This window comes from Schistocerca piceifrons, chromosome 3 (genome assembly GCF_021461385.2).
Source record: "Schistocerca piceifrons isolate TAMUIC-IGC-003096 chromosome 3, iqSchPice1.1, whole genome shotgun sequence".
In the NCBI taxonomy this organism is placed as follows: Eukaryota; Metazoa; Arthropoda; class Insecta; order Orthoptera; family Acrididae; genus Schistocerca; species Schistocerca piceifrons.
In genome coordinates, this window is record NC_060140.1 from 840,336,600 (window position 1) to 840,362,627 (window position 26,028).

A 26,028-nucleotide genomic window follows, 5' to 3' on the forward strand; every position below is an offset into this window, starting at 1 on the left:
CTTAGCAAAATCTGATTGAATAGTTATGCAGCTTCTTTCAGACATTACATCACTATAGATAACTGCATCATCTGCTAAAAGCCTGATTTTACTATTAATATTGTCTGCACGGTCATTAATATACAATATGAACATTAAGGGTCCCAGCGCACTTCACTGGAGCAGACCCGACACTACTTTCAAATCTGACGATGACTATCCGCCGGCCGGAGTGGCCGAGCGGTTAAAGGCACTACAGTCTGGAACCGCGCGACCGCTACGGTCGCAGGTTCGAATCCTGCCTCGGGCATGGATGTTTGTGATGTCCTTAGGTTAGTTAGGTTTAAGTAGTTCTAAGTTCTAGGGGACTTATGACCACAGCAGTTGAGTCCCATAGTGCTCAGAGCCATTTTTGATGACTATCCATCCAAGATACTATGATGTGCCTCAGTCCAATCACATTTTTTACTTGATGTATGGATGACTTAGTTTTGTGTTCTTCCAGTTTGTTGTTTGTGGGCTTCAGAAAAGTATTGATTGCTCCATAAGCATTGGTTTGTGTGAAAAATGGTATATAACTTTTCACTTCTTTCCAGCACTTTTTCTACGTTGTATATTTTTCTGTATGCATTGAAATGTCAGCCAGTATAAACAAAACCGTGTGTATGCATAGGTATACAGCAATTTGAAAAATTTCTTAGTATCTATCGGGTATCACTAAGGAGTGAAACATCATCACCAATCAGTCAAGTGACATGGAAATCTATGAGTTTAATACGAATATCGAACGTTTATGATTACATTAAAACCTCATGCACCTCTCTCCCTCGGACCACACTTACGAATGCTTGTAGTGCTTATCGTCAAGGTGCTACTATCGAGATGGTACATCATATATGGGCCAAATTTGATGAAATTACTCCTTGTTAAACAGATTTATACCTATTTTTGCAGGTCACCCCTACTCTCACGGCAGCCTCCCTTTTCTAAGGGTGAGGACACACGTAGCTCATATCTGTCCTGCCTCACATTAGGTGCTTATTATGTCATGTTGCCAGTGTTGGTCGACGTGTAGGACAATAACGTCACGTTTTGGTACTGCAGGACGAGATGCTGCGTCAGCAGAGCCTGGAGCTGGACGAGGCTCCAGCACGCAAGCCTGGCCCTCTGCCCCTGCTGGAGCTGCCCCCGCTGGATCGGTCCAGAGGTCCAGGTTGGCCTCCAGACTCGGCCAGCACCGCCTCCACGTGAGTCTCTCGCTGGCGCTGCAGCAACACTGTGCCGGTGAAACCAGTATGAAGAGGACAATTATTTATGCAAAAAGATACTGTTGTCTATATTTCACAGCTTTTCTCTTTTACTCTTAAGCATGGCTGCAGCAGCAACTGTATAAATATAATAAATGTCGTAAAAACAACCACGAGTTGCGGAAGGTAGTAGCCAGAAGCTTGACCTAGGTTTCAACTCATATAAATGGGTCTTGTTTAGAAGCCTTATTACGTTTTACATGTTGATCGTAATGTGCCACCACTAGCCTCAATCATAACTAAAACTGACGATCGTAAAAGCCAGACGACTGCTTTTACGATCGTCAATTTTAGTTATGACTAAGCCTAGTGGTGGAACATCATGATCAGCATGTAAAATGTAATAAGACTTCTGAAGGAGGCCCTTTCGTATGAGTTGAGACCTAGGTCAAGAGCTTTTCACTACTACCTTCCGCAACTGGCGGCTGTTTTTATTCTATTTATTTCCTGTTTTATACCAACCAGTTTGGGGATCAAATCCTATCTTCTAGTGATACTATTCCAAGGTGCCACTGGTATATTCCACTGTAATATGAAGCAAAGCTTTTCGAATTATAAAAGGTGTTATGTGGTAATTCGAAATACACCGAGATCTTGCGAAATTCAACAACGAAATGAACTAATGATATGAGGCATAGGTGGTGTAATATATAACGTAAATTACAAATTAAAGAAAGGTCGTTTTATCTACGATGCATGTGGTGGGTCCAACGTCGTCCGGAAACAACTCCCCCGGAGGCAGGCTGCCATCATATTACCTCATATGCCATGACCGCTGTCTTGTCATATGGCGTATCGGTTTTAGTCGAGTTAGCGCTATCCAGTATTTCAGGATTGTGTGTCAGCAGCATCGCTTCACAGGGCTGTAGGCCACCTCAGGGTGGAAGCTTACAAAGTAATGGTGGTGCATCCCCTGGTGAATCCAGATACTGCTGCTCGACCTTAGTGCTGCAACTGCCCATTGCAGTCTGTGCAATGGAGAAGCTGATTCCCGAAATGCTCTATTTCTGTGAGGCACCACCTCTTTTCCCGCGGGTTCGCCTGGGTACACGTATGTCACGTACATTTCACACATTTACGTATCACACATACATTTAACATACACACATTAAAAAAAAGTTTTACATCATTCCCGTCCCCAGAACTCCTGAAGATGAATGTTGACTGTGGATATTGTATAACAGACACAGTCCCTTTGACTGTTCAGAGATGTCACTAAAGCCACCCAAAGATGTAAACAACCATGCATGAGTAGCGCCTATTAGATGAAGAGGGTCCGACAGCCGATCAGTTCCAGTCATTCCACCAGGAAGGAGGTACACGGCTCGTGTTGTCTGTAGTTCAACCATGCCTAGACGGTCAATACCGCGGTTCGGTCGCGTCCGCAATGTTACTTTGTGCCAGGAAGGGCTCTCAGCAAGGGAAGTGTCCAGGCGTATCGGAGTGAACCAAAGCGATGTTGTTCAGATATGGAGGAGATACAGAGAGACAGGAACTATCGATGACATGCCTCTCAAACTGTGCGCAATAGGCTGCATGACGCGCAACTTCTCTCCCGACGTCCATGGCGAGGTCCATCTTTGCAACCACGACACCATGCAGCGCGGTACAGACGGGCCCAGCAACATGCCGAACGGACCGCTCAGAATTGGCATCACGTTCTTGTAACCTCCCCACAGAAAAAATATGTAATAACCTACCAACAGAAAAAAATACCTCCCAATAGTAAAAAATATAATTATTTACATCATTCACATTCAGCGTAACCTCCCAATAACAAAAAGTGTGACTAATCTCTCAATAAAATTGTGGCTCACTTATAACCTTTCAACAATTGACTGTGAATTTAAACTGGTAAATTTGGACGTCAGCATGCTGCGTCATGGCCCTGAAGCATCATACTGAATAAATTGAGAATTATTACCTCAATAAGGTCGCCGGATAACGCGTATATATCTGCTCCTATAAGAAATTTTTCTGGCACAGCCCGTGCAATGCTGGCCGATAGACTGTCATGTCTAAAAAGAAACAACTGATTTTTCTTTACAATAATCGGGATGACCATGAATTGGAAAAATTATTAAATTCTTTTAAAGAAAGATTATTGTTAAGAGATTTTCTTAAAACATTTACATGGGACTTGATATAACAATAGTACATATGCGCGAGGTTGCTTTTACCTTATACTACAATGCTCAGGTACCGCCATCGCTCCCCACAACCGGCCCAGCCAACTCCATAGAATTGGCATCACGTTCTCTTCACCGATGAGTGTCGCATATACCTTGGACCAGACAATCGTCAGAGACGTGTTTGGAGACAATCCTGTCAGGCTGAGCGCCTGTACTCAATGTACAGCGAGTGCAGCAAGGTAGAGGTTCCCTGCTGTTTCCCATCTTCAAGCCCCACCCTCAGATGTTCTAGGAATCTCTTACTAGCACAGTATTCTTATGTAAATAATGAGTCATGTATCTACGAAATTTGGTCGAAAATGCTTCAGGTATCCCTGAGTTGTACTTTTAAGTCACTCATTTTCGTCCTAAACCCTCAGCCATAGGGATGCCGGTGATTTCCTACTGTCACAGTAATTTTTTCCCGACAGCAAGTGAAGCGTCTGTCACTTTTGCTAGAAACACCGTCAGGCCACACAGAGATATGCTGATGTGTAACTGTGTTTGCACCCCAGAACCCTACCGCCAACTGAAAGATGAAACGTCATTGCGACTGTCACCAATAAGTCTAGAAACCCCCAAAAATGTGGGTACGATACTAATTTCATTCGTTATTGTATAGTTTTACATATCAGATCTTCTCATGTTCACACCCACTGCTAGTCTTGGTTGGTATGTATTACTTCAACAATATTATTAGAGGAATAAGTAGTACTACATATACAAGATTTGACTGAAATTGCTCCATGCGTTCCTAAGTTACGCTTCTACTCACCCCCTGTTCATCCAACACTATGGATGGCAGAAGATTCTTACTTACACAGAGATATTTTATGGCGTGAGCACAAGTTATCAAATTTTCATCACAATTACAAGAATGGAATAGGGACGAGGAGAAGATGAACAAACAAATATTCGTTTTTATGTATTACGAGGGTAGTCCCAAAAGTAAGGTCTGCTAGTATTTTATAAGTACAGAACTCTGTGTTGCAGTTGATCTCGGTGTTATGAAGAGTCCTTCACGCGCTGTGTGTAAACTTGCGGACGCCGTGCTGAGGCGCTAAGTCTTGGCTTGGCAGCCGTTGATAATGAAGCTCCCGTTGGATGTTATCGCCAAGTGCGAATTGCGCGCAGTTATTCGGTTTTTGAACGCAAAGGGCACTGCGCCGATTAAAATCCATCGCCAATTGACGGAAGTGTATCGTGAGTCGTGCATGGATGTCAAAAATGTTCGTAAGTGGTGTAGAGAGTTTGCAGCTTGTCCGACGGAAATTCACGACGAACGAAGGGGCGGGAGACCGTCAATTTCTGAGGAGACAGTGTTGAAGGTTGAGCAAAGCATGCACTGGGACCACAATTAACGCTGACAGGTACTGTGGGACTGAAAAAACTCAAACGGGCAATTCTGAACAGGAGAAGAGGAATGTTGAGCAAGGGCATACACATTTTCCATGACAACGCTCGTCCACACATCGCTCGGCAAACCGTTGCTCCCCTGCAACAGTTTAAGTTTAACATAATCACCCATCCAACCTATAGTTCAGACTTGACGCCCAGTGATTATCACCTGTTCCCTAAATTAAAAGAAAATTTGGCCGGAAAACGATTCAGCTCCGACGACGAGGTGAAAGAAGAGGTTCATAACTTTCTGAACAGAATGGCGGCAGGCTGGTATGACATGGGCATACGAAAACTGCCACAGCATCTACAAAAATGCATCGACAGAAATGGTGATTATGTCGAAAAATAGCTAAATGTTGAAGCTGTAAACTGATGTAAACCATTGTAGAAATAAACAAGTCTTTGTACTTATAAGAAAACAGGAGACCTTACTTTTGGGGTTACCCTCGTAGATGGCTGCATTTGTTTAGGTACGTGAACTCTCGTGGCCAATCGACTTCACATTCGTTAAAATTTCATAATTTATGTCAAGAACCTCACCACGCATTGAAAACAGGAGTTTGATATGCAGCTGGTGCAAAAGAAACTGTTTGCTCTGTCTTTTTACACCAAGCCATATCGTAATAGGGAAGTAATCAGTATACTGAAACCTTCTTCCAGATAACTAAAAACTAACGAAAAACCTACGGTTATTTCATACTGAACAGTGCAAAGGTTCACACTACACTGAATGTATAAAGTACTCAGACGTGGGTTTGATGATACGATTGTTCACAATTGCAACTTCAGTCTTCTGAGTTTAAGTGTACTGAAATGCAACTCATCAATATCAGGATAAAGGAAACCACAGGATCTGTCTCACTATTAATCAAAGACTCTGTAAGCACTACCAGGACCGTCGTGGAACAACAGTATCTGAATTACTGAGTCGATGAACTACCGTTAGTACTAGCGTTTACAGCTTAGTTTGTGCAACGCTTTGTGACAAGATGCTACTGAGACATGTCTCTCTGAAGAATAGTCTGGTGCATATGCTGTGCTTCAGGCCTCCCTTCCTTGTATTTGTTGCTGCCCTTTGACGATCATAGAGCGAGGTGGAGCAGTGATTAACACACTGGACCCGCACTCGGGGGGACGACGGTTCAAACTCGCGTCCGGCAATCCTGGTTTAGGTTTTCCGTAATTTACCTAAATCGCTTCAGACAAATTCCAGGAGGGTTCCTTTGAAAGGGCACGGCCAACTTCATTTCCCATCATTCCCTAATCCGATGGGACCGATGACCTCACTGTTTGGTTCCTTCCCTCAAATCAACCAACCACCCAACTTTGACGATGAGAGCACATGCGTCGCAGGTGGAGTATCAAATGAAACTATATGGTTGCAGAGGCCTCCAACATCTATGATGCATATATGCTGACTGAAGTGACGAATGGAAATTATATCGAGGCCGGGCTTCGAGCTCAGGTCTCCTGCTCACTAGACAGGTGTAATAAACACTTTGAAATCCTGGCACAGTGGCTGTGGATAACTGGACAGACTGTACTCACTGCTCAATCTAGTGATGGTTGAGTTTAGGGGTGAATTCAGAGTGAGCTGAGGCATGAATAGAAATTTGGGTTTAGGAGAGAGCCGTGCTAAGATTGTCCGTTAGTGCGAAGCCACAGTGCTGGAGTGTCGTAGTGGTTAGCGCATCTGCCTAGTGAGCACGAGAAATCTATCCAAGAGGAGGCAAGATCCGAAAATTGGCATTTTGATATCACATATTCATCGAGTTCCAAGACGTATCATACCCAAGAACTAAATTTGACGGAAATTATACAAAAATTACTTTGTATCAGATGGCTGATAGCTAGCTATTGTAATCGTTTGAACGTAAATTACTTTGTTATCTAAAAGGGAAACATTTCAGTTGCATAAACAAAGTATATCTCTTTATGTTGTTGATCTGTCAGTCCTCAGTTGGCATTAAGAATGTTTCACGTGCAAAAGAATTAAGGGTCACCTTTTTGAAACCTTGCCATTTTCTCCCACTGGACCTCCAAAGGTGTCTACCATCTTCCTCTGTAATGGTGCTAAAACGTGGCGCTCTGATATGTCACCCTCGGGTTCGGCGACGCTCCAAACAGCATGGTGTCGACACATACGAAAAAAAGGCCAGAGCGCAGAAGTTCATGTGGGTTGTGTAAGGTGGGTTAATGAGGTCACATGGTCACGAAATCTCACCACAGTTCTCCTCAAAACCACGGTGGACGTACCACACGATGTGACGGTCGTCACACACAACCTTAACCACTATCTCACTCCTTCTCTTGATGGCTCCCCGGTAGAGGTCAAAATCGCGATGCCTGTCGTTGAAGTCACGCGGTTTTCTTATGGGTGGCCGAGGAAAACATTTTAGACTCACTTCCGCTCAGAATCGACATGGAAAGTACTCAGGAAATGACATAAAGGGCGTCCATGAGACCACCCCTTCTCTTGGGGCGTTCCTTTACACATATTTGGGGTAAAAAACGGCTGTTTGTAGTGTGAGTGCAACAGGATGACGTTCTTGACAACCTTCGATATAGCTGACACCTGTCCCCTCCCCCTCCACCACACGATTCAAGACATCTCTAAGGACATTCTGGGACAGCGGTTCCATTGAACGTGATCTCACCAAATCCAGTGTGTTGATATACAGGGTGGAACCACTAGGGACAGTTTAAAACTATTCGACAGTATGTCAACATTATTCTATGGCTCCAGATGTTTATGCTTATTCAGCCCTCCTGTTTCATGGCCTCCTATGGTGTGATCAGGGGGTGGCGCGACATTGACATATGCATGAATAAAACAGTAAAGGGTGGCAGTAAGACCATCCAGTTCAGCAATACCATTAGTGGCAGCCGCACACCTTTGTTGAGCGTTTCAAATATGTACCTGTACAGAGAAGGCCCTTGACCGATCCCTAGGTTGCCTATAAGGAGGCGTCCTCTTCGACATGTTACACCTGAGTGGCACTACACTGCTGCTCTAGCATCTACTTGCAGCCATGTGGAATCTAAGCCGCGTTGAATGGGTTGCCTGCCTGCAGGCGTCTAGCAGTCGGTGAAGGGCTGTGTCTGCAGGGGTAAATTTTTAAAGTGCCCAATGTGGTGTCACCGCCAGACACCACACTTGCTAGGTGGTAGCCTTTAAATCGGCCGCGGTCCGTTAGTATACGTCGGACCCGCGTGTCGCCACTATCAGTGATTGCAGACCGAGCGCCGCCAAACGGCAGGTCTTGTCTAGAGAGACTCCCTAGCACTCGCCCCAGTTGTACAGCCGACTTTGTTAGCGATGGTTCACTGTCTACATACGCTCTCATTTGCAGAGACGACAGTTTAGCATAGCCTTCAGCTACGTCATTTGCTACGACCTAGCAAGGCGCCATATTCGGTTACTATAAGTACTATCTTCAAGAATGAACAGATAATACTGTGAATCATGTACCGTCAAGAGCGACGTTCATCATTAATGGATTAAAGTTAAGTATCAAACTAATTACGTCCGCTTTCTGAATTCTCATTCCTTGTCAAGTTCCAGACCTCATGTCAGTATAGTTCTTCCCTCCTCACGCCAGCCTGCATGAGCTAAAATGCGTGCATTTCGGCCTCCACTCGTAGCACGGTGTTGGCTCTTCTGCTAACACAAAGCCCAACAAAGGTGAGTGGGTGGCGCCGAGAATGCTGTTGAACTGGGGTCTCAGTGAAGCCCTTTGCAATTTTATTCACGTTTGTGTCAATGTTACAACGCTCTCCCCTCCCCCCCCCCCCCCCCATTATCACGACACAGAAGGGCGCAAAATAGGAGGGCTAAAAAGATAAACCTTTGCTGCCTCTGCCTCGGATTACGTTCAAATATCGCCGATCCGTATTAGTTCCACCCTAAATACCAAAGAAAAAATTGCGGTCGCGCTACAATCCAAAGGGGTGTAATCAGCTTCAGTGAGTTTGCTGCCTCACAATATCATTATAGAACGGAATCGTTTGGGGGGGGGGGGGCGGAAGCAATGTCAACGATTGTTAAGAACATCATCCAGTTGCACATCGCACTGTCTTTTTCAACTGCGAAATTTATGTAAATAAACACCCCAAGAAATGGGGTGGTTTTATTGACGCCCTTTATGCCAGTTACTGAGTTTTTTTAGGGTAGATTCTGAGTGCGTGTGTGTCTGAAATGTTTTCCTTGACAACCCACAAGAAAACTGCGTAATGTCAAGGCTGGGCGTCACGATTCTGACCTCCTTCGCGGCAGCGTCACCTTACACCTCATTAGACGCCTAGATCCAAATTGTTAACAGCGTCAGTAGCTTCTCTCTGTAGAGGGTTTTCTCTTGAGTGGTTAGCATGTAGTGATTCCGATTAGTTTTTAATCGAGTGTTAGTCCAAGATACTCGTATGTAGTATCAAACTTAATGATACCGAACTGTTGTGTCAGAGGCGTCTGAAGTGGAATACTCCCCTAACTACTCCCATAATTATTTCCTAAGTCTTTTTAGAATAAGTGAGTATGTACCACTGGTTACGCCATGAGGTTGACTTATTGAGGTAGACATGTATGTTTTCCTAACGATCACACAGTTTGATTGTGGTACGACAAGCTTTGTTTCTGGCGTGTTTCATTTCAGGTTACCCATCTCGGAGAAGTTCGAGAAGGAGAAGGAGAAGCAGGATGAAGAATACGACCCGTTCGCCCACCGCCAGGTGGAGAGGCCCGTATCGTAAGTACACTAAGTCAGGCAGCGGTGCTACCGTGGTCTGCAGGGTCCGATCACTGAACTTCTGCCCGGCGTCACAATGCTGCCAGGAGACGTCTGCTATGCTGCGTAGGGAATAGACCAAATTACATTAGATTAGACACTATGAGCGTCGTGTAGACCTATAGGGAGGTCATGCTAGAGGATGTGCGACATGTCACCAAATCAAAAGTACATAATAATTATTTGATACTAACTGATGTTCTTATTTTCCACCCACAAATACTACAGTAATGTGCAAATTAGTTGGGGCAAGAGGATTACACTTCAACTGTGCACTTTTATTACTATATATATAATGCATGTACTAGCTTAATGAATATTGATAAATAATGTATCGTCCTTCTGCTTTGATGAGATCCTGAACATGTTACGACATAAAGTCGACAAGATTAGAGTAAATGTTTCGTGCCTCGTCTGCGTGAATCTGCACTTTCACTGCATTTACTAACATGCGTTCTTTTGCTGAATAGTCCATTTTACCAACTTATCTCCCCAAAGTAATCCACAAAATCTCGATGGTGTTTAAGTCTGGTGAATTACAACGTCATTGAATCACATGAATGTTGTTTTCTTTCATGAACGTCTTGACTGCATTAGAGTTGTGACATGGTGCAAGATCATGGTGAAATCTTCCTCCACAATCTGCAAAGGGGTGTAGGAATGGCACAATCCAATGCCTCTGGATTTCCATGTATTTGGTTGAATCCTTCATGCTATCAACTGGAACTAGTGCTCAGGGACAGTTGCAATGAAGAAACCCAAAAATATAGTTTTGGGAGAGTATTTTACAGTCTGTTCTTGATGCTCAACTCTCACTGCCTCACGGGTGCTTCGCCTAACAACCCTTGCTCTGTATGCTTGAACAGTAAAATATTACTCGTCACTGAAAATTACACGTTTGCAGTCATAGGAGGTCCAAGATTTATATTTTTTGGCCCACGCCAACCGTTCTTTCTTCATGTCAGCTGTTAACGACTACTTCTTTATTGGCTCTCAAGCCATCCGCCCACAATCAGCCTGCAGCGTGCTGCTGAAGACCTAATTTCAACCCCAGTAACCAATAAATCTTTCTGAAGGTCCTGACTTGTCTTGTGAGGATCAAATCTAATGTTTCTAATTAGAATTTTGTCAATTCTACAGGTGGCATTTCTTTTTCGTCCACGTGTGCCTTTTCACTTTGGAGACAATGAGGAAGTATCACTATATTCCTTAATAAGGCTTGCAGCACTAGATTTTCTAACACCAACATCAGAGGCAAAATCGTTCACAGTCATAAAATGTGTTCATGAAGAAGAATTATTTTTACCCACATCGTAGGTGAAATGTCCATTTTAACACAAACGGAATATTTTCCTGTCGTGAACGCAGAAATAACGCACGCTGTTGGTGCAAATAAAAGCACTCAACTGAACTCGAAGGGATCTACAAATATTGTTCGTAGTCAAGGTAACAACAGAGTCCAACAATTGGATGGATAGAATTGGTTACAATTCTTTGTAAAATATGAACTTACCTCATGTAATTTGCACACAACAGTGACATAGTCCTTACAAATGTGGAAAAAGTAAATAATTTCATCCATTTTTCACTTACGCATTAATTAAATATATACATAGAAAGGCGCATAACGTAACTCCAAAGCTATTGCTGCCAAGCATCACCAAGAACAATAGCCCTCAGGAAGACATACCTGCACAGGTGGCGTTACTTCATTGTAGGGTGAAAGAATGCTGAAAATAACATTTGAACTGGATTGAAACGGACTGCAAGAAGGCAGTGATTAAAAGTCAATAAAACGTGAACTGCGACATTGAGCTGAATATGCAGGCAGTTTGGTGAATATTTTGTTCAGAGATCGTAAATTTGCAGATGAAGCAATGCGTGAACGGCACTAAGAACAGCACGAGGACTTCGATTAACTGTGAGTAAGCTACACTTGATGATTATTTATCAGGAAACTTACATTCCAGTGTTCCATGCTCAGATCCTCAATGAGGTCGTCCTCAAGGATGTCGAAAAAGTCGTGAAAAGTTATGGAACGAAATAAATAGTTTCGTGACTGCTAAGAAGTGGAAGAGGGTACCCGCAATTATGCTTCGTAATGTAGCAATTATTCACAGTGTGTGTGTTTTGAAACTCGATGTAAAATAGTCGGAACGCTACATGAAGTGGGTGAATAAAGAGCCTGTCATCACCATTTTCAAAGCCAAGGCCGCGAAATAACGGCTTTACGATTCTTTGTTTCCACAGAACATTGGAATCCAGCCACGAGGAGAGGTTGAAAGAGGCCTCACCCATGTACAAAACCAACTGCTAATACAAAGATAATAATTTTTGTCTTCAAAGAACATATGTATATATCACGCGTTCGTGTTAAGAGAATCTGAGGATCTCTTAAGAATCTCTCAACTAGAAGTTAAAACACAGAGATGATAATGTCGGTGTTTCACTGATATGACGGTAGTTATGGTGTATGAAAACTGTGACTTGCTTGAAATCTAAGAATCACCAGAGTATCAGAGTATGATCTTGGGAGAATGAAGACGAGGAGAGGTAAAAACGAAAGGATGCCTTGTGATAATGTTAGCAGGAGGCGTTATCGACTATTGATGGTAAGAAGGGTATGTGTGGGGACAGAGTTCTAAATTGGGGTGTGTCAACTGACGTTCTATGCGGAGAGTATCGGATAGGAATACAAATGTTTGGAATTTGAGATACAGGCGTGATGGCTCAGCAGGGTACCTGGGCTCGCGATAAGATGGTAGAATACGGTTTGCTGGTTCACGTATAGCGTTCAAAGGTGCTCTAGGAATAGAAGAAGAGGTGGCAACTGAAATAAGTGGTGTAAGATTCCAGCCAGGAACATACACTACTAGCCATTAAAATTGCTACACCAAGAAGAAATGAAGATGATAAACGGGTATTCATTGGACAAATATATTATGCTAGAACTGAAATGTGATTACATTTTCACGCAATTTGGGTGCATAGATCCTGAGAAATTAGTACCCAGAACAACCACCCCTGGCCGTAATAATGGCCTTGGTACGTCTGGGCATTGAGTCAAACAGAGCTTGGATGGCGTGTACAGGTACAGTTGCCCATGCAGCTTCAACACGATACCACAGCTCATCAAGAGTAGTGACTGGTGTATTGTGACGAGCCAGTTGCTCGGCCACCATTGACCAGACGTTTTCAATTGGTGAGAGATCTGGAGAATGTGTTGGCCAGGGCAGCAGTCGAACATTTTCTGTATCCAGAAAGGCCCGTACAGGACCTGCATCATACGGTCGTGCAGTATCCTGCTGAAATGTAGGGTTTCGCAGGGATCGAATAAGGGGTAGACCCACGGGCCGTAACACATCTGAAATGTAACGTCCACTGTTCAAAGTGCCGTCAATGCGAACAAGAAGTGACCGACACGTGTAAACAATGGCACCCCGTACCATCACACCGGGTGATACGCTAGTATGGAGATGACGAATACACGCTTCCAATGTGTGTTCACCGCGATGTCCCCAAACACAATCATGATGCTGGAAATAGAACCTGGATTCATCCGAAAAAATGACGTTTTGCCTTTCGTGCACCAAGGTACGTCGTTGAGTACACCATCGCAGGCGCTCCTGTCTGTGGTGCAGCGTCAGGGGTAACCGCAGCCATGGTCTCCGAGCTGATAGTGCATGCTGCTGCAAACGTCGTCGAACTGTTCGTGCAGATGGTTGTTGTCTTGGAAACGTCCCCATCTGTTGACTCAGGCATCGAGACGTGGCTGCACGATCCGTTACAACCATGCGGCTAAGATGCCTGTCATCTCGACTGCTAGTGATACGAGGCCTTTGGGATCCAGCACGGCGATCCGTATTACCCTCCTGAACCCACCGATTCCATATTCTGCTAACAGCCAATGGATCTCGACCAACGTGAACAGCTATGTCGTGATTTGATAAACCGCAATCGCGATAGGCTACAATCCGACCTTTATGAAAGTCGGAAACGTGATGGTACGTATTTCTCCTGCTTACACGAGGCATCACAACAACGTTTCACCAGGCAACGCCGGTCAACTGCTGTTTGTGTATGAGAAATCAGTTGGAAACTTTCCTCATGTCAGCACGTTGTAGGTGTCGCCACCGGAGCCAACCTTGTGTGAATGCTCTGAAAAGCTATCATTTATCATTTGCATATCACAGCATCTTCTTCCTGTCGGTTAAATTTCACATCTGTAGCACGTCATCTTCGTGGTGTATCAATTTTAATGGCCAGTTGTGTAGATGAATGCAGAGGCGAGTATACAGGGTCATTAAGCTGTCCCTGCTGATGTTTTATGTAACCAGCAATGCTATTCTTGTCTTCGAAAACGACGCGTGACATTTGATATTCTCTCGCTCTTTACGCGCATACTATTTGTCCCACAGAAGAAACTGAAAAGGTATTTTGTAGGAAATGAAATGTAGTTAGATTCTGTACTGGGATACGTTTTCGTTGGAGGACACGATTTCGAGTTATTCAAGAAAAACATGGCTACTCGAAATATTACTTATATTCGAGCTTTTTTTATCTCTGTTGATTTGGCTATAACGCCACCAGCATTTCGTTGACGTTATTAATTTAAACGTGCGCCTGAGGATAATAAAAGAAAAATGACTTTTGTATACGTTATGCTAAAAGTAATTACGTTGACAATTCGATTCAAACTTAACTCTTACAAAGAAAGTGGTTTCGTAATCAGGGGACCTGATGAATAAATCGGTGTAACTCTTTATTGTGTGGTGTTGAAATTCACAAAATTGTTAAATAAAATCCACACAAACGCCAATATTACATTTATAAGCGCTTAAGTAAGCCACTAGTCTAATAGGAAGAGTCAATAAAGACCACAAAAGTTCGAAAGTGGGAAATTATTCGTACGGTCGCAAATTTTTGAACAGTGTTTGCAGGGAGTGCCATAAACAAAGTAATACAAAACCTAGAATGAAATTTTCACTCTACAGCGGAGTATGCGCTGATATGAAACTTCCTGGCAGATTAAAACTATGTGCCGGACCGAGACTCGACCTAGGGACCTTTGCCTTTCGCGGGCAAGTGCTCTACCAACTGAGCTACCCAAGCACGACTCACGCCCCTTCTTCACAGCTTTAATTCCGCCAATACCTCGTCTCCTACCTTCCAGACTTCACAGGAAAATGTCCCGAGTTCGAGTCTCGGTCCGACACACAGTTTTAATCTGCCAGGAGGTTTCAATAGAAATCCTCTCCGGTGGGTGCTGAGACTGGGAGCGTGGGTGCGTTTGACCGTCATTTTTATAAGTTTTCTTAAATATCTACAGAGCTACGGCTTCTAGCGAAAACGTATCTCAGTACAAAATCAAGCTGCATTAAATTTCCTACAAAAAGGTCCTTTTCATTTTTTCTGTATGACTAACTGTTTGCGCGTACCGAGCGAGAGAATTTCAAAAGTTCGCGCGTTGCTTCAAAGGCCAGGTATGTCATTGCACGTTGCACAAAACGACATCAGTAGGGGCAGCTGAATCAACCTCTATCTCTCTCGAAGTTTATATTGTATTTGCTGAGTTTTGGAGGGGGCTTGCGTTGCACATGTAAAATCTTCCTCTGATCACTAAGTTGATCACGCTGGACCACCTGTGGTGGCAGCGACGCTGCAGTGTGTACTCCATTCGAGATGTCACGTTATGGACAAGGCTCAAAAAATGGCTCAAATGGCTCTGAGCACTATGGGACTCAACTTCTGAGGTCATCAGTCCCCTAGAACGTAGAATTACTTAAACCTAACTAACCTAAGGACATCACACACATCCATGCCCGAGGCAGGATTCGAACCCGCGACCGTAGCAGTCGCGCGTTTCCGGACTGAAGTGCCTAGAACCGCTAGACCACCGCGGCCGGCTATGGACAAGTGCTCACGGTGAGACACAGCCACACTCATCGCGATACTATTTTCCTATTAGCCTAATGCTGCTTTATCTCGAAAATAGTGTCTTTGGAGACTTGTTCCCATTCAAAATTACAGTAACTGCGTCTCCGCTAGCCGGCCGGTGTGGCCATGCGGTTCTAGGCGCTTCAGTCTGGAACCGCGTGACCGCTACGTTCGCAGGTTCGAATCCTGCCTCGGGCATGGATGTGTGTGATGTCCATAGGTTAGCTAGGGGACTGATGACCACAGATGTTAAGTCGCATAGTGCTCAGAGCCATTTGAATCATTTGAACCGTCTCCGCTACACAAATAGAGTTCCTAATGTCAACTGTTGTTATTTTTGTATTACGTCCCAGTCAGTGATTACCTTTGGTGACAGGGACGTGGGTGCACTGATGCACCTCCTCAAGTGCAGCCTCGGCACGGGAATCCTGGCGATGCCGATGGCCTTCCGGAGCGCGGGGCTGGCCGTGGGGCTCGTGGGCACCGCCCTGGTGGGCTACATCTGCACACACTGCGTCCACATTCTGGTAAGTAGCAGCGTGAAAATCGTACCTGGGAGACGACTTTGGATGTTCGTGTGCCCTCTATTGTATGATATCTCACTCTGTCAAATAATGAAAGAATGCCCATGTTATTGCGTGGACGAGGCACTTCAGCTGATGAAATATATGAGAAAAAGTACCACCATAACTGTATCTTGAGAATGTCTTTATTCTGTCACACGACTTGTTTCGGCGGCACATTACCGCCATCCTCAGGCGCCACCACTGCCAACAGAGTATTTGATTTCCTTGGCGCGGTTACTGTGGGATGCTTGTTACTAACACATGGGGCTAGCTTTCATCAGGAGTCTACACTCCACACCGTGTTGTCTCCAACGGCAGAGGAGAAAGTTGGTGATTGGAATTTCGTGAGAAGATTCCTCCGCAAGCAAAAACGCCTTACTTTTAATGATGTCCACCCTAAACCCTGTATCATGTCAGTTACACTCTCTCCCCTATTTCGAGATAATACAAAACTTGCTGCCCTTCTTTTAACTTTTTCGATGTACTCCGTCAGTCCTATCAGGTAAGGATGCCACACCGCGCAGCAGTATTCTAAAAGAGGACGGACAAGCGTAGCGTAGGCAGTCTCCTTAGTAGATCTGTTACAATTTCTAAGTGTCCTGCTAATAAAATGCAGTCCTCGGTTAGCCTTCCGCACAACATTTTCTATACGTTTCTTCCAATTTAAGTGGTTCGTAATTGTAATTCCTGGTTATTTAATTGAATTTACGGCCTTTAGATTTGACTGATTTATAGTGTAAGCGAAACTTAACGGATTCTTTTTAGCTCTCATGTGGATGACCTCACGCTTTTACTAGTCGACAAACGACAGCATCATCTGCAAACAACCTAAGACGGCTGCTCCGATTGTCTCCAAAATCGTTTACATAGATAAGGAACAGCAAAGGGCCTATAACACTACCTGGGGGAACACAAGAAATCGCTTCTGTTTTCCTCGAGGACTTTCCGTCGATTACTATTAACTGTGACCTCTCTGACAGGAAATCACGTAACTGAGATGGTATTCAGTAAGCACCCAATTTCGCTAGAGGCTGCTTGTGTGGTACAGTGTCAAAAGCCTTCCGGAAATCCAGAAATACGGAATCCATTTGAAATCCCTGGTCGATAGAACTCAACACTTCGTGGGAGTAAAGAGATAGTTGTGTTTCAAGAGAACCATGTGTGTTGACTGTGTGTCAATAGACCGTTTTCTCCGAGATAATTCATAATGTTCTAACACAATATATGTTCCCACGAGCCATTCACGGGTGGAACAAGAATTGGGAAAGCGACAGTGGTGCATAAAGTACCCCACACACCGCAAGGCGGCTTGAGAAGTAAGGATGTGGATGATGTAGATGTATGGTATACAACTGCTGTTAAGGAAGTTGTAACGAGACAGCAACTACTGCACAGTGACTGTGACTGTAATACAAATCGTAGGGGTACAGACAGATGCTGGAGGAAGACTAACTGTTGGGAGGGGATTGTGTGGCAATGAGGTACGGGTGTGTCGCCATTCAGTAGCCTGGCCAGTGAGACAGTTATTTTGTGTGGTTTACGGCCGTGGCCGGGATCTCGATACTGGACCGCCGCCGAAGACCGAGGACTTGATACCTATCCTGCTTCCTGGACGTGGACCTGGAGCATCGCTCTACCCTGTTCTATTGTAGTATATGAATCTGCACTCAGGCTCATAAATTAAGGATAATGCTGATACATGGTGAAGCAACGCTCTGGTGGGCGGTTTGCGGGTTTAAATTACCTCGGGGTATGACCATGCGGCGCCTTTGACCTGCGGTAGTCGCACGGTGGCGCTGGCAGCAATCCACATACGCAGAGGTGTGTTGGTACATGTCAGAGTACGGTGCAGCAAGTAAGTGTGCAGACGTTTTCAGACGTGCTGATGGTGACTGTATGTTGAAAATGGCTCAAAGAACACATACTGATGACGATGTGAGGGGTAGAATACTAGGGCGACTGGAGGCTGGTCAAGCACAGCAGGTCGTAGCACGGGCCATCCGTGTGCCACAAAGTGTGATCTCAAGATTATGCCAACGATTCCAGCAGACAGGAAACGTGTCCAGGCGGTACAGTACGGAACGTCCACCGTGTACGACACCACAAGAAGACCGATATCTCACAATCAGCGCCCCAAGACGGCCACGGAGTACTGCAGGTAGCCTTGCTCGGGACCTTACCGCAGCCACTGAAACGGTTGTCTCCAGACACACAGTCTACAGACTACTGAACAGACATGGTTTATTCGCCCGGAGACCTGCAAGGTGAATTCCACTGACCCCTGGTCACAGGGGAGCCCGTAAAGCCTGGTGAAAAGAACACAGTACATGGTCATTGGGACAGTGGTCCAGGTTATGTTCACAGACGAGTACAGGTATAGTCTGAATAGTGATTCTCGCCGGGTTTTCATCTGGCGTGAACAGGCAACCAGATACCAACCCCTTAATGTCCTTGAAAGGGACCTGTGTGGAGGTCATGGTTTGATGGTGTGGGGTGGGATTATGATTGGTGCACGTACACCACTGCATGTCTTTGACAGAGGAACTGTAGCAGGTAAGGAGTATAGGGACGTCATTTTGCACCAGTATGTCCGCCTTTTCAGGGGTGCAGAGGGTCCCACTTTCCTCCTGACGGATGATAACGCACAGCCTGACCGAGCTGTCATCGTGGAGGAGTACCTTGAAACAGAAGGTATCAGGCGAATGGAGTGGCCTACCTGTTCTCCAGACCTAAACCCCATCAAGCAAGTCTGGGATGCTCGCGGTAGACGTATCGCTGCACGTCTTCAAACCCCTAGGATACTTCAGGAGCTCCGACAGGCACTGGTGCAGGAATGGGAGGCTATATACCCCAGCCGCTGCTCGACCACCTGATCCAGAGTATGCCAACCCGTTGTGCGGCCTGTGTACGTGTGCATGGTGATCATATCCCGTATTGATGTCGGGGTACATGCGCAGGAAACAGTGGCGTTTTGTAGCACATTTGTTTCGGTACGGTTTTCTCAACTTATCACCAATGCCGTGGACTTACAGGTCTGTGTCGTGTGTGTTGCCTATACGCCTATGCTATTAGCGCCAGTTTTGTGTAGTGCTACGTTGTGTGGCACCACATTCCGCAGTTATCCTGAATTTATGAGCATGAGTGTACTTGGGGACATTTTTGAATATGTCCCTGCTCCAACTCGCACGTTTGGGATGACGGCGTCGGAACGGCCAACCCGGCAAGGTGTAACGCCTCCTGCTTAAACAGATATTGAGATCTTGAACGTATCGGGCAAGCCAACGCCATGATGCCAGGAAAATACTGCAAACATAGAGTTATGGAATCTTACTTTTCCGTGTTTGAAGACTTTTTTAAATCAGAATTTAAAAAAAAAAGAGTAATGTCTGTTGGAAATTGACGGAAGCCACAGTCCCGATACATTTGCCTACCAGAAAGGATAACAATATGGTAAAATATAATAACATGGCAAACAATGATAACAATGATGCATTCATGCACACATGAATTCAGTCCACACTGCTAAACACTCATAGGCAACACAGCTACTATAATGAAATCTACTGTGCACCTGATAAAATCTGCTATATTACTGCAGTGGCTGAAAGATTTTCGTATGTCGAAAGAAGTTTCAAAATACTGGTTCAGACGCTGCACTTTACAACAAGATGAATTTAGCTGGACTGTTTTCCGTGGCCATCGAGTTTTTAGTGGAAACTCTGTGGCACTTTTGCAACTCGTCACACAGGGCAATGAATTTCTTTTTCCTTTGTTGATATATTGCCACTGCGGTTACGACAGTCCGTGCCATTCTTGCAGATGTCACGTTTTCACATCACTGAATTGCCAGCCAGTACTATTCCTCAACGCTTTTACAATAAGCAAAGTCATTGCCTAACCGGTGTAGTTCTCTCACAGACATTATAAAAATGTTTTCATACTTTTGTTTCTCTCACTACGAAGTCTATTTCGTTACTGTTCAACTTTACATAACATGCATCCCCAAAATAATAAACTTACCGACTACAAATGGTTCAAATAGCTCTGAGCACTATGGGACTTAACTTCTGAGGTCATCAGTCCACTAGAACTTAGAACTAGTTAAACATAACTAACCTAAGGACATCACACACATCCATGCCCGCGGCAGGATTCGAACCTGCGACCGTAGCGGTCGTTGGTTCAAGACTGTAGCGCCTAGAACCGCTCGGCCGGGCTTTGCAACTACAACTTTACTCACAAAGAAAAGGAAAACATTTACACAAGCACTTTCGTAGCCCTCTATACCCAGTCCGCAATGCAGGAGATGACACGGCGACTGGACGACGTCCCTTGGTCCCTCAACGTCTGCACGAGAAGCTGCTATGTATATGAAATGCCCGTGATTACTTGATTAGAATTTGGTAGATGAAAGGAAGAAAAATATATTATATATTACCGTGTATGTGTGAGTATGTATGTGTGTGTGTGTATGTTTTTGAGTGTGTACTTTAAACGTGTATTGTAGTATAGCATTTACTGTGCTATTGCAAAGCCTACCCCTGCTCCCGTACCTTCCGATGGGGTCGACGCTACCTGACGCTACCGATACCACTACAAACAAGTTCTTCTCTCTGAACTTAAGATACCTTTCCAATTTGACACGCTGTTATCACTAATAAGCAATGTGTTTTCCAGCCAAACCTTGTCAAAAAGGCTTTCTTTCAATATTCAGTGTGGAAACAACATCTTAGAAGGCTCTCGTCGCCATAGCCTGTTAACATGACGGTTTTCTGGGTATGGTACCGCACCATATTGTAAAACCAACGTTGCAGGCACGCTTCGTATGGAATTCTGCGCCCACTGTAACCATACCCGAAAAGTTGTTTCATCAGCCGTAGTTGTAAGTATTTTATTACTTTAATATTTTATAAATCAACTGAAGAGCTCCATTTCTACTGACGCCAGCCTACCGTCGACCTGAAGTGCGTGGGAATGAAAAAAATTGTTCAAATGGCTCTAAGCACTATGGTACTTAAGGAATTAAACTACATTGTTGTTGTGTACCGATGTAGTCCCCTCATTGCCGACCGGGGTGGCCGAGCGGTTCCAGACGCTACAGTCTGGAACCGCGCGACCGCCACGGTCGCAGGTTCGAATACTGCCTCGGGCATGGAAGTGTGTGATGTCCTTAGGTTAGTTAGGCTTAAGTAGTTCTAAGTTCTGAGTTCTAGGAGACTGATGACTGCAGCAGTTAAGTCCCATAGTGCTCAGAGGCATTTGAACCAATTGCCGTCATTGTTGTTGTGGTCCACAGACGAAAGACTGGTTTGATGCAGCTCTCTACGCTACTCTATGCGAGCCTCTTCATCTCCGAGAAACTACTGCAACCCACATCCGTTTGAACCTGCGTTCTGTATATCTTTTGGTCTGTCTCTACTATTTTTACTCCTCCCCCCACACCCACTTCTTTCCAATGCTTTGTGTCCTGTGAACTGATCAGTTCTTTTAATCAAGCTATGCCACAAATTTATTTTCTCCCCAACTGTTTCATTAGTTACACAATCTACCCATCTAATGTTCAGGGTTCTTCTGTAACACAATATTTCAAAGTTTCTATTCCCTTCTTGTCTAAACTACATATAGCCCACGTTTCGTTTCCATCCAAAGCTACAATCCAGACAAATACCTTCAGAAAAGACTTCCGAATAGTTAAATATGTGTTCGGTGTTAACAAAATGATGTTCTCTAGAAACGCATTTCCCACCATTGCCCTTGTCAGAAACTACAATAGAGGTAGGAAATACTGTTGTCGTAACTCAGCGTGTTGGTGTGCAGGTGGACTGCTCGCAGCGGCTGTGCCGGCGGCTGAAGGTGCCCTCGATGGACTACCCGACCACGGCGTCCGTCGCCTTCACCTCGGGGCCGGAGCGGCTGCGGTCCCTCGCGCCGGTAGCCAGGTATGCCGCCGGCACCGACTGGTTCCATAATCCAGTAGTTAGCATCCCCTCATCTAAGCTGCTGTCAGACTAGTAGGACTGATGACATTTTTAAAAATAGCGGGAATTCTATATATCGGTATTCAAGAAAATGTTATTATCAACCGCCACCGACATATCGAGGGAAAGTACCGCTATATCGATATGTCGGTATATATAAGAGAAAGCTATCGAAGCACGGGCCTATAAAAATATCGGCTGCACCTTGTAAATACAGTACCGGTTTTAGAGCTGCATATTGAAGTATTGATTCATTATTAGATAGTCTGTAACTCAACAAGCTAGCAGCCTGTTTATCCCCCTTAGAGCAAGAACTGAAAGAGAAACGAAAGAAATGGGCCAAATGGGTCTGAGCACTATGGGACTCAACTACTGTGGTCATAAGTCCCCTAGAACTTAGAACTACTTAAACCTAACCAACCTAAGGACATCACAAACATCCATGCCCGAGGCAGGATTCGAACCTGCGACCGTAGCGGTCACGCGGTTCCAGATTGTAGCACCTAGAACCGCACGGCCACTCTGGCCGGCACAAAGGGAAACGATGCGCGTTCATGCTTGGCTATAACCACTTTGCTAACAATGGTAATTGCGTGTGAGTCGCACAATAAAAGTTGTCCGATGGGTCCGTCGTTCAGTTTCGTCACATATCGGATTTGCCCGGAACAATCCATGTAGATTTCCCTAATTTTACATTTCTGTAAACGCGCCGATTACGTCCCACTTACGCGACCGCCGCAGAGAACAGTCTTGTCGTTTACATTTTCGTTCGTCAGTTTCAGAAGCTGTTTTTGAAGAATGCCGATGTGAAGAAATAGCGCACTATTTGCGTTAAAAATAGTTTTCTTAACGCAACTGGTATGCTATTTCTTCACGTCGGAAATCTTGTTATTCCATTCACATCGCCACCCTCCAGTGCAATCGGACTTCTTTCTGCCACCTATACTTGCTTCACACATATAAAGAGAATGACTGGACGTGATGGGACCCCAAAAAGTAGCAAGACCTCTACACACAGTGAAAGTAAAATTATGTTCTACTACAATTTCAAAAGAACAGTTTCAAATATTTGCCGGAAATCGGGAAAGAAATACAATATAAGATAAAAATTTTGGCACTAGATGTCGACATATCGACATGGAATTAAAGGTATCGTCGGTAATTATCGATATTTACTGGGAAACATAACGATGTAGAAATATTTTATCAACAGCCTACTGCCTAGTGTGCAGACCAGAGCCCTGCACAGTTGCTGCTTACACAGTGTTTTAATATTTACGCTTACACAGTGTGCCCCGTTCGGCTGTTCGAAAGCAAGGAAGGAATATTTGGTTTAACGTCCCGTCGATATCGAGGTCATTAGAGACAAACCACGTGTCCGGATTGTGCCAAGGATGGGGAAGGAAATCGGCCCTGATCCTTAAGAGCAAACATTCTGGCATTTACCTGGAGCGATTTTGGGAAATTACGTAAAACCTAGATCTGGATGGCTGTACGCGGGTTCGAACCCTCGTCCTCCCGAATGCGTGTCCTCGACGCTCGGGCACCGCACAGTCACGCCTACTGCTGCGGTTCCCCAGGGCTTGAGCTAGCCAGGCAGTGTCAAACTGGGCACGAGCTACACCTCAGCTGTCACCAAAAATACGCCACATTCGAACCGCATGTGGCAGTTCACTCCGTACCAGAGTATCACCAGAGCGCCGATGTTGCACTACTGGCCATTAAAATCGCTACACCAAGAAGAAATGCAGATGATATCGGGTATTCATTGGAGGAATATATTATACTAGAACTGACAAGTGATTTCGTTTTCACGCATTTTGGGTGCATAGATCCTGAGAAATCAGTACCCAGAACAACCACCACTCGCCGTAATAACGGCCTTGATACGCCTGGGCATTGAGTCAAACAGAGCTTTGATGGCGTGTACAGGTATAGCTGCCCATGCAGCTTCAACACGATACCACATTTCATCAAGAGTAGTGACTGGCGTATTGTAACGAGCCAGTTGCTCGACCACCATTGACCAGACGTTTTCAGTTGGTGAGAGATTTGGAGAATGTGCTGGCCAGGGTAGCAGTCGAACATTTTCTGTATCCAGAAAGGCCTGTACGGCACCTGCAACACACGGTCGTGCATTATCCTGTTGAAATGTAGGGTTTCGCTGGGATCGAATAAGGGGTAGAGCCACGGGTCGTAACACATCTGAAATGTAACGTCCACTGTTCAAAGTGTCGTCAATGCGAACAAGAGGTGACCGAGACGTATAACCAATGGCACCCCATACAATAACGCCGGTTGATACCCCAGTATGGCGATGGCGAATACACGCTTCCAATGTGCGTTCACCGCGATGTCACCAAACACGGATGCAACCATCATGATGCTGTAAATAGAACCTGGATTCATCAGAAAAAATGACATTTTACCATTCGTGCACCCAGGTTCGCCGTTGAGTACACCATCGCAGGCGCTCCTGTCTGTGAAGCAGCGTCAAGGGTAACCGCAGCCATGGTCTCCGAGCTGATAGTCCATGCTGCTGCAAACGTCATCGAACTGTTCGTGCAGATGGTTGTTGTCTTGGAAACGTCCCCATCTGTTGACTCAGGGATCGAGACGAGGCTGCACGATCCGTTACAGCCATACGGATAAGGTGCCTGTCATCTCGACAGCTAGTGATACGAGGCCGTTGGGATCCAGCACGGCGTTACGTATTACTCTCCTGAACCCACCGATTCCATATTCTGCTAACACTCATTGGATCTCGACCAACGCGAGCAGCAATGTAACGATACGATAAACGGTCACGATAGGCTACAATCCGACCTTTATCAAAGTCGGAAACGTGATGGTACGCATTTTTCCTCTTTACGCGAGGCATCACAACAACGTTTCACCAGGCAACGCCGGTCATCTGCTGTTTGTGTATGAGAAATCGGTTGCGAACTTTCCTCATGTCAGCAGGTTGTAGGTGTCGCCACAGACGCCAACCTTGTTGAATGCTATGAAAAGCTTATCATTTGCATATCACAGCATCTTCTTCCTGCCGGTTAAATTCCGCGTCTGTAGCACATCATCTTCGTGGTGTAGCAATTTTAATGGGCAGTAGTGTATAAACGCCACACATAAGAATAATTTAAAATAACAGTGGTTGCATCCTGCGGCAACAGTTATTTACTCCGCAATGACAAATCAACCCCTTTGTTTAGGGATAGCGTGTGTTTTTTGTAATCAAAACGACCTCGGTTCCGCGTTCGAATGCCTCAGCTGCTTAAATTTTGAATAAAACTCATCAGCAGTGGGGGCCGAAGACTTCCGGCAAAAGAGGTCAGCCTCATTCTGCCAACAGCCTTGTCAAAGAGGGCCCAGAAGCCAATGGGGTGGGAAAGCGTCCACAAAATGTGGAAGAATCAGCTCTGATCAACGACATGAGGATCCAGAACACAATGCATTAAAGACAAATGATGTGTGTCCATAGGACATATGGTCCGTAAGTGAAAAAGTTTCCTGGTGATCTCTCCATTGGCAAAAGATTCCGGACTAGTCCCCCATACGGATATCTGGGAATGGACTGCCAAGGAGGAGGTGACCGTGAGAAAAAGATTGAATTACTAGCGACAGGGTAACATTCTACGTGTCGGGGCGTGGAATGTTAGAAGTTTGAATGTGGTTTGGAAGTTTGAAAATCTGAAAAGGGTAACGCAAAGTCTCAATCTAGGTGTAAGCGTCAGAAATGTGAAATGGAAAGAAGACAAGGAAAGCTGATAAGACGACTAGAGTAATATCAGCATCAGCAGAAAATGGTTTAACGGAGCTAGGATTCGTTATGAATAGGACATTGCACAAAAGCGTGTAATCAGAATAATAATTGAAGCCAGCCCAACATCACCTTGCAGACATTTATTTAA

The 26,028-nt window shown here is 44.9% G+C and overlaps 1 protein-coding gene across 1 annotated transcript in view; it reads left to right on the plus strand.

The window, feature by feature from the left end:
* Window positions 1–1,089: 1,089 nt before the first annotated feature.
* The window catches only part of LOC124789107 (proton-coupled amino acid transporter-like protein CG1139), a 76,297-nt gene continuing 51,358 nt past the window's right edge, over window positions 1,090–26,028 (plus strand). The window contains exons 1-4 of the mRNA XM_047256395.1: window positions 1,090–1,226; window positions 9,508–9,600; window positions 15,953–16,103; window positions 21,960–22,081. Coding sequence (XP_047112351.1) covers window positions 1,090–1,226; window positions 9,508–9,600; window positions 15,953–16,103; window positions 21,960–22,081 — 503 coding nt within the window. The remainder of the gene's footprint in view (window positions 1,227–9,507; window positions 9,601–15,952; window positions 16,104–21,959; window positions 22,082–26,028) is intronic.